At 39.5% G+C, this 8,345-nt stretch overlaps 1 protein-coding gene across 1 annotated transcript; it reads right to left on the bottom strand.

Annotated features, from left to right (window-relative positions):
- Nucleotides 1–4,230: 4,230 nt before the first annotated feature.
- Nucleotides 4,231–6,828, bottom strand: LOC146456670 (uncharacterized). The gene is made up of 3 exons (XM_085092694.1): nt 6,727–6,828; nt 5,490–5,564; nt 4,231–5,055 (listed from the first exon to the last, which is right to left on the bottom strand). The coding sequence occupies exons 2-3, from the start codon at nt 5,562–5,564 to the stop codon at nt 4,339–4,341; spliced, it is 792 nt and encodes a 263-aa protein (XP_084948820.1). The 5' UTR covers nt 6,727–6,828; the 3' UTR covers nt 4,231–4,338.
- Nucleotides 6,829–8,345: the final 1,517 nt, after the last annotated feature.

The following is an 8,345-nucleotide window of genomic DNA, read 5'->3' as shown; positions in this document are numbered from 1 at the left end:
GGAAATTACGTTTGGGGTTAGTTTTCTTACGTTCTTGGGTTAGGAATTGTTACGTTTGGGGGTTAGTTTTCTTACGTTAGGGATTAGGAATTCTTACGTTTAAGGGTTAGTATTTTTACGTTTGGAGATTAGTTTTCTTACGTTTGTTGGTTCGTAATTCCTACGATTGGGGGTTTAATTTCTTACGTTTGGGGGTTAGAAATTCATGCCTTTGGCTTTTAGGAATTCTTACGTTTGGGGGTTAGTTTTGTTACGTTTGGGGGTTACATTTCTAACGTTTGGGAGTTATTAATTTTTCCTTTTGGGGGTTTGTTTTCTTACGTTTGGGGGTTAGTTTTCTTATGTTTGGGGGTTAGAAATTCTTACGTTTGGGGGTTAGATTTCTTACGTTTAGGGGTTAGGAATTCTTACTTTTGCTGGTTAGTTTTCTTACTTCTGGGAGTTAGGATTTCTTATGTTTTGGGGTTACTTTTTTTGCGTTTAAAGCTTAGGAATTCTTACCTTTTGGGGTTAGATTTCTTACGTGGGGCAGTTAGTAATTCTTATGTTTCAGGGTTAGTTTTGTTACGTTTGGGAGTTACTTTTCTTATTTTTAAAGGTTAGGAATTCTTACTCTTGGGGGTTAGATTTGTTACGTTTGGTGGTTAGGAATTTTTACGTTTGAGGGTTACTTTTCTTACGATTGGGGGTTTAATTTCTTACGTTTTGGGGTTAGGAATTCTTACCTTTGGGTTTTATGAATTCTTACGTTTGGGGGTTAGTTTTGTTACGTTTCGGGGTTAGATTTCTAACGTTTGGGAGTTAGGAATTTTTACTTCTTGGAGTTTGTCTTCTTACGTTTGGAGGTTAGGAATTCTTACGTTTGGGGTTAGTTTTTTTACGTTTGGGGGTTAGGAATTCTAACGTTGGGGGGTTAGATTTCTTACGTTTGGGGGTTAGGAATTCTTGCCTTTGGGGGTTAGAAGTTTTTTACGGTTCGGGGTTAGTTTTGTTACGTTTGGGCGTTAGATTTCTAACGTTTTAGGGTTAGGAATTTATACGTTTCGGGGTTTGTTTTCTTACGTTTGGAGGTTAGGAATTCTTACGTTTAGGGGTTAGTTTTCTTACGTTTTGGGGGCTAGTAATTCTTACGTTTGATGGTTAGATTTCTTACGTTTGGGGGTTAGTGATTCTTACGTTTGGGGGTTAGGAATTCTTACCTTTGGGGGTTACTTATCTTACGTTTGGGGGTTACTAATTGTTAAGTTTTGGGGTTAGATTTCTTACGTTTTGGGGGTGGTTTTCTTACGTTTGGGGGTTAGGAATTCTTAGGTTTGGGAGTTTGTTTTTTTACCTTTGTTGGTTAGTAATTCTTACGTTTGGGGATTTAATTTCTTACGTTTGGGGGTTAGGAATTATTGCCATTTAGTTTAAGGAATTCTTTCGTTTGTGGGTTAGTTTTGTTACGTTCGGGGGTTAGATTTCTAACGTTTGGGGGATAGGAATTTTTACTTTTCGGGGTTTGTTTTTTTACGTTTGCGGGTTAGATTTCTTACGTTTGAGGGTTAGGATATCTTACGTTTCGGGGGTGGTTTTTGTACGTTTGGGGGTTAGTTTTCTTACGTTTGGGGGTTAGGAATTCTTACATTTTAGGGTTAGTTATCTTACGTTTGGGGGTTACGAATTCTTGCCTTTCGGGGTTAGGATTTCTTACGTTTTGGGGTTAGTTTTCTTACGTTATGGGGTTAGATTTCTAACGTTTGGGGGTGAGGAATTCTTACGTTTTCCGAGTTATTTTTCTTACTTTTAAGGGTTAGAAATTCCTACGTTTGGGGGTTTGTTTTTTTACGTGTGGGGATTAGGAATTCTTACGTTTAAGGGTTAGTTTTCTTACGTTTGGGGGTTAGGAATTCTTAGGTTTAGGGGTTAGTTTTCTTACGTTTTTTAGTTACTAATTGTTAAGTTTTGGAGTTTTTTTTTTTTTACGTTTGGGGGTTAGTTTTCTTACGTTTAGGGATTAGGAATTCTTACGTTTAAGGGTTAGTTTTCTTACGTTTGGGGGTTAGGAATTCTTAGGTTTGGAGGTTAGTTTTCTTACGTTTGTTGGCTCGTAATTCTTACGTTTAGGGATTTAATTTCTTACGTTTGGTGGTAAGGAATTCTTACGTTTTGGGGGTTAGTTTTCTTATGTTTGGAGGTTAGTAATTCTTACGTTTGGGAGTAGTTTTCTTACGTTTAGGGATTAGGAATTCTTACATTTGGGGGTTAGATTTTTTATTTTTGGGGGCTAGGAATTCTTACGTTTGGGGGTTATTTTTCTAACGTTTGGGGCTTATGATTTCTAACGTTCGGGGTTATTTTTCTTACGTTTTGGGGTTAGTAAATATTTAGGTTTGAAGGTTAGATTTCTTAGGTTTAGCTGTTATTAATTCTTACGTTTGGGGGTTATTTTCCTAGCGCTTGTCGGTTAGTAAATTTTACGTTTGGAGGTTAGTTTTCTTACTTTTAAGGATTAGGAATTCTTACGTTTGGGGGTTTGTTTTCTTACGTTTGGGGATTAGGAATTCTTACGTTTTGGGGTTAGTTTCCTTACGTGTAAGGGTTAGGAATTCTTACCTTTGGGGGTTAGTTTTCTTACGTTTGGGGTTAGTAATTCTTACTTTTGGGGGTTAGTTTTCTTATGTTTAGGGGTTAGGAATTCTTACGTTTGGGAGTTAGTTTTCTTACGTTTGGGGATTAGGAATTCTTACGTTTTGGGGGTTAGTTTTCTTACGTTTTGGGTTAGTAATTCTTTTTTTGGGCTAGTTTTCTTACGTTTGGGGGTTAGAAATTCTTAGGTTTGGGGGTTAGATTTCTTATGTTTCGGGGTTAGGAATTCTTACGTTTTAGGGTTAGTTTTCTTACGTTTGGGGGTTACAAATTCTTGCCTTTCGGTGTTAGGATTTCTCACGTTTTGGGGTTAGTTTTCTTATGTTGGGGGTTAGATTTCTAACGTTTGAGGGTGAGGAATTCTCACGTTTTCCGAGTTATTTTTCTTACTTTTAAGGGTTAGGAATTCCTACGTTTGGGGGTTAGTTTTTTTACGTTAGGGGTATAGTAATTCTTATGTTTGGGGGTTAGATTTTTTAGGTTTGGTGGTTAGGAATTCTTACGTTTTGGGGGTTAGTTTTCTTACGTTTGGAGGTTAGTAATTCTTACTTTTGGGGGTTAGTTTTCTTACGTTTAGCGGTTAGGAATTCTTACGTTTTGGGGTTAGTTTTCTAACGTTTGGGGATTAGGAATTCTTACGTTTGGGGGTTAGTTTTCTTACGTTTTGGGTTAGTAATTCTTACGTTTTGGGGTTAGTTTTCTTTCGTTTGGGGGTTAGTAATACTTACGTTTGGGGGCTAGATTTCTTACGTTTTGGGGTTAGTAATTCTTACGTTTGGGGGTTAGTTTTCTTACGTTTGGGGGTTAGTATTTATTATGTTTGGTTATTAGATTTCTTATTTTTGGGGGTCAGGAATTTTTATGTTTTGGGGTTAGTTTTCTTTCTTTCGTTTGGGGGTTAGTTATTCTTACGTTTGGAGGTTAGTTATTCTTATTAGGCTTGGTGTAAATATTTCAAAGACTTTAGCCAAGTCTATATGCAACGCAGGTTTGTGTTAAACTTGTATGGGGTCCTACACAGTCAGACGGTTTGTAGTCCGTGCTGCAAATGTTTTGAGACCATACTTTGAAATAACAAAAGAGCATACTACAAATACTACGCAGGTCACAGCAGTAAACCCAGAGTGACACAAGTTATATAACTCCACTTACACGACAGTACGGCAATATATGGAATAAAAAGGTATAGTTTTCATCAGCGCAGTCACCAGAGGAATAGATTTACAAGTCCTGGAAAAAAAATCATATTGCTTTACATTTTTCTTTATTGTAGTGGAATCACTCGATATCAATCTCGAATATCGTTCCTGGTTTCTCTTCTTTCCATTTCCTGGAGCAAGAGAGAATGCGAGAGAGACAGACAGACAGACAGACAGACAGACAGACAGACAGACAGACAGACAGAGGGAACCTGGAAACGAGGCTGGCTCACTGGATTTAAAATCTACGGGTACAATACACATTTTTCAGCCAATCAGAGCGCGATATAAAAAGGCTTTAAGCCCTTAGGAAAAAAAATGTAGATAGCTAGAAATCAGTGTTTGAAGCTTGTTTATTACCACTTGTTTTGACTGATTTACATGCACTATATCTTTTGGACTTGGAATATTTAAACTTTTTACTATTTTAATTGTAAACTTGAGAATTCAAGAAGTTGTTCCTTTCACAAGAAGTCACCAGTCCGCTTAGGTGTGTTAAGTCGATTAACCTTTAGCGAATTCCAATGGCGGTGGCGTGGTAACCGTCGGTCCAGCGGTCGCTGGTAGTGTAGGTGCCGCCGCCTCCAAAATGCACCTCGGTCAGGAAGAAGAATTTGTTTGGCATCATGCGATCAGGATTGGTGATGGCATTGGCCTTCGAACGCCAGGCTACTGCGACACCAGAACTTTCCCAAATCAGGTTATTGTTATGATATCCGCTTGGGGTTTGAAGATTGTGGTTGGGCAGAAGCGCAAAGTAGCTGTTTCCACCGCTGCCGATATTTGTGTATTGGACAGTTTGACCGTTTGATTTGAAGCCTTGGGTGAGTTGATCAGTATTGGAAATTGCTGCCGGAATAATACCAAGGAGGATGTAATCTCCCATGAACTGATTGAACGGCGGAGTGTAATTGGAATCTCTGTTGACCAACACTCCAAAAGTAGTGTTGGCGAAAGATGGGTGAGGCTGGATCAGAGTGTAAAACTCGCTGCGATCAGCTTTCTTCTGCAGCTTTAAAAGGACAGTTTTCTTGTCCTTGAAGAGAGCGTTGACAATGCCCTGGGCATCTGATCTTCTCGTGAGGCTGCGGGGAAGGAAGGTGAAGCCACCGCCATTGATTGCCATCTCACAGTACACCTCGATTGGCTTTTTGTTTTTCAATGGTCGAATCGAATACGTGCCACTTACACCGCCTTGGGCTTTTATTTGACGACAGCTCTTAGGAAACTGAAAAAGAAAATACACGTTTGCAGGCGATATTCATTTGATAGATCATTTCCGACAAAGTTAAAAGTGGGGGAGCGGGAAGAATCGAGTTTTAAAAGTTTCGACGCCGAATATTAGGGCGAATCCATCGAAACAAACCTGTAATGGAGTTATTTTATTCCTTAAGCCTTTTTCTTTATATAGGTTATAGATATATTTGCAAATCGAATCCAAGTCATAAGCCATATGTTATAGTAAACAGTTGATTGTGTCATGGGCACAGAAACTTGCTAACTGACAAACTTGTGGAAAATATCCAGGTTACAGGCAATCTTTAGTTTAACTAGTGTTGGCGTTGATTCAAAAAGATTGTTGAATACCAAACGATAAAGAAGTACATTGCCACGGCATTGATATGTATATCACATGTGAAGTACCAATTATACTGTTCTCACCTTTTGGCGGCGGCCGGCAGCTCCCAGTTGAACAGCGACACATAACGCCGCGACCAGGAAGATCCAAAAATTCATCTATAAATGGGAAACATTTTTTTTTTATTTGTCACCTGAAGAATTTCACTTAGCGACTTAGAGTTACAAAAAAAAAATAATGCTCGTAAAAATCAATACTTCTGCCACTACTAATAATAATGATCTCGATCCCAGGCTCTCTCTCTTTTTCCGAGTTGGTGATGATGTCATCCATCCTTGCATAATCTGCGAGGGTGGGGGGGGGGGGGGCAGCTACGCGTCCCATGATCCATCCATTCGTCACCGATTGATCATCCTCTACATACAATCTCGACTTCGATCTGTATAAGGGGTGCGTGCTTTCTACGTCGAACGCAAAAATACCATGGTTTTACCCTTTATCAATCACGAGTTTCTTCTTTGCGGGGAACGGATTGTTTTGTAGGAGCGCTTTGATTGGGTTCCTGGTTTTGATAAGATCGCATAGTTTGTAAACTGCTGATTTTAGGCGAAATTTTAATAACGCATCAAGGACAAAATAAAGGCTGAGAGCTTGTTAGAGCTTGTTAGAGGGGCTTCACCGATAGACCGATGCCACCTCGGAGGTGGCATCGGTCTATCGGTGAAGCCCCTCTAAATTGCAAACGTAGCCGGGCACTGGAATTAGGCCAGCCTTTTATCTACTGGTCTAACAGTACAACATAGCTTTTGCCGATCTATTTAGCGACTGCCATGTTATTACTCCAAGGGCTTGATCACATTGACTTACCTATTTAGCCTTTATTTTACGACAAGACAGTGAAACTGGTACATTCACGTACGTATATACTTTAGTTCCTGTAGCTCTTAGTTCACTTGCATGAGATCGCTAGCTAGCGCGCAATGGCAGCCGTAACTTTCGCAGTTACAAAAGTTACAAGTACAATCACGCCAGTCAACCTCTTCTGACATTTCAACGTTTATAGAGCGACGTTTTTAAATTTGAGCCAAGAGAAAGGAAAGCTAGTTCCGTTAGCTCGAGTTGACCCATAATTTTGAGGTAAGCGAGGACTAGATTCTACTGTACTTTGATATCTGCGGTTCCTGAATGAATTGAAAAAGCATTTAAAATACTGAATCAGCTTGTTTGAAAGCCGATTAACTCCAGGTTTGCGACAGAAAACTATAAACTAAGAAGAGCAAAGTTAACACTAACGGCAGAGTTTCCCTAAGTAAGTCTTACCTTGATTTCCTGAGAAGTGAAGAGCAAGGAAATCGATCCTTGATTGAATGCATCTGAGTAGCACCGGGACTTTTGGAAAAAAACTGAAATTCTTGGTGAGACAAAAAAAAGTTATGGAGACTAATGGGGCATTAATTAAAAATATTCCATAATAAGACAACTCAGTTGCATGTGGGCGTAAGGAGAACGCTGTTAGATTGATTGTCAGGGATTGAAGACCATTGAAACATTATAATTTTCCAAAGGTGAAGTTATAAACGACCTTACACGTCATTTTCTTTTACAGAAGCAGTTCAACCAGAAATTAATAGCACTGAAAAAGAGAAAGCCAATCGAGGGTTTACTGTGAGATGGCAATCAATGGCTATTTACAAAGCATGGACGAGGCGAGACTTAAACAGGGGACTACGAAGTCTGCCCTGTCTTGTTAACTATGATCCTTTACCACGAACAACGTCAACAGTTTTGTCTCAGGCGAATGTGTTCTTTTCCCCAAAGATTAATTTCAACATTCTTTGTTCGCTTCAGCGTTGTCCGCCTTCTTTGGGTTTCGAAGAGAACAAATCCGTCCCCTGTAAATGGCCCTGCAATGCAACTGATAAGCCTCCCTGCCTGCTGGGAATTTTCAAGATATTTTTGTTTAGTTTGTTTAGTCCGTTATTATAGTGTCCCCAATTTTCTCCCGGCCGCGTGAACTGCACAGAGTTTGCCGTGATACAGATCTAGAACGTGTCCAGAATGAATAATTAGCAGTACGAGAGCGAATGTTTCATTGGCTCGCGGCAGTAGTGAGGGTGAGACTATCTCCACGAGGAGACTCGGGCGTTGATTTTCCGGAGGATATGTCGACTTTGAACAAACTTATTTGGTGTGCAGATATTTCTCCTGTGGCACGCTACAATGTAAAACATGCATAAACGTTTTACCTCCTCGGAAGTTTACGTGCGGACATCTAAGTACTGTATATATTAGTATTATTCAGAATATCACTATTATTATTGCTGTAATTACCCAACCAGAATAACAATAGCAGGTGTCAATTTTATTTAGCACTGAGCTAGTATGGTGCTAATTGGGGACACTATAAAAGGACTAAACAAACTAAACAAAAATATCTTGAAAATTCCCAGACGTCAGGGAGGCTTATCAGTTTCATTGCCGGGCCGATTAAGAAAGCATGGACGAGGCGAGATTTAAACAGGAGACTACCAAGTGTTCCCTGTCTTGTTAATTGATCCTTTGCCACGAACAACGTCAACTGTTTTGCCTCAGGCGTACATGTTCTTTTCCCGAAAAATTAATTTCAATGTTCTTTGGTCGCTTCAGCGTTGGCCCGCTTCTTTGGGTTTCGAAGAGAACAAATCCGTCCCTTTTTTATTTTTTTCAAAGCGTCCACAGTAAAACAAAGGCAGATTATTATCGAGATTAACTACTCGTCACAGTTAATGAATCCAACGCAGAGGATACTACTGCTGACCGAACAGGGCGTCGGTGATTTTAAATTTCATCAACAGCAACAACAACAACAACAATACTTTATTTCACCCCATTATTATTACAACAGAAAATATAAATATATACATACAATAGATGATAGGGGTGCTGGCTGCCCGAAATAA

Source organism: Pavona decussata, unplaced genomic scaffold (assembly GCF_977016875.1).
Source record: "Pavona decussata unplaced genomic scaffold, jaPavDecu1.1 SCAFFOLD_254, whole genome shotgun sequence".
NCBI lineage: Eukaryota > Metazoa > Cnidaria > Anthozoa > Scleractinia > Agariciidae > Pavona > Pavona decussata.
The sequence above is the reverse complement of the archived record's forward strand: the minus strand, read 5'-3'. Positions and strand labels throughout refer to the sequence as shown.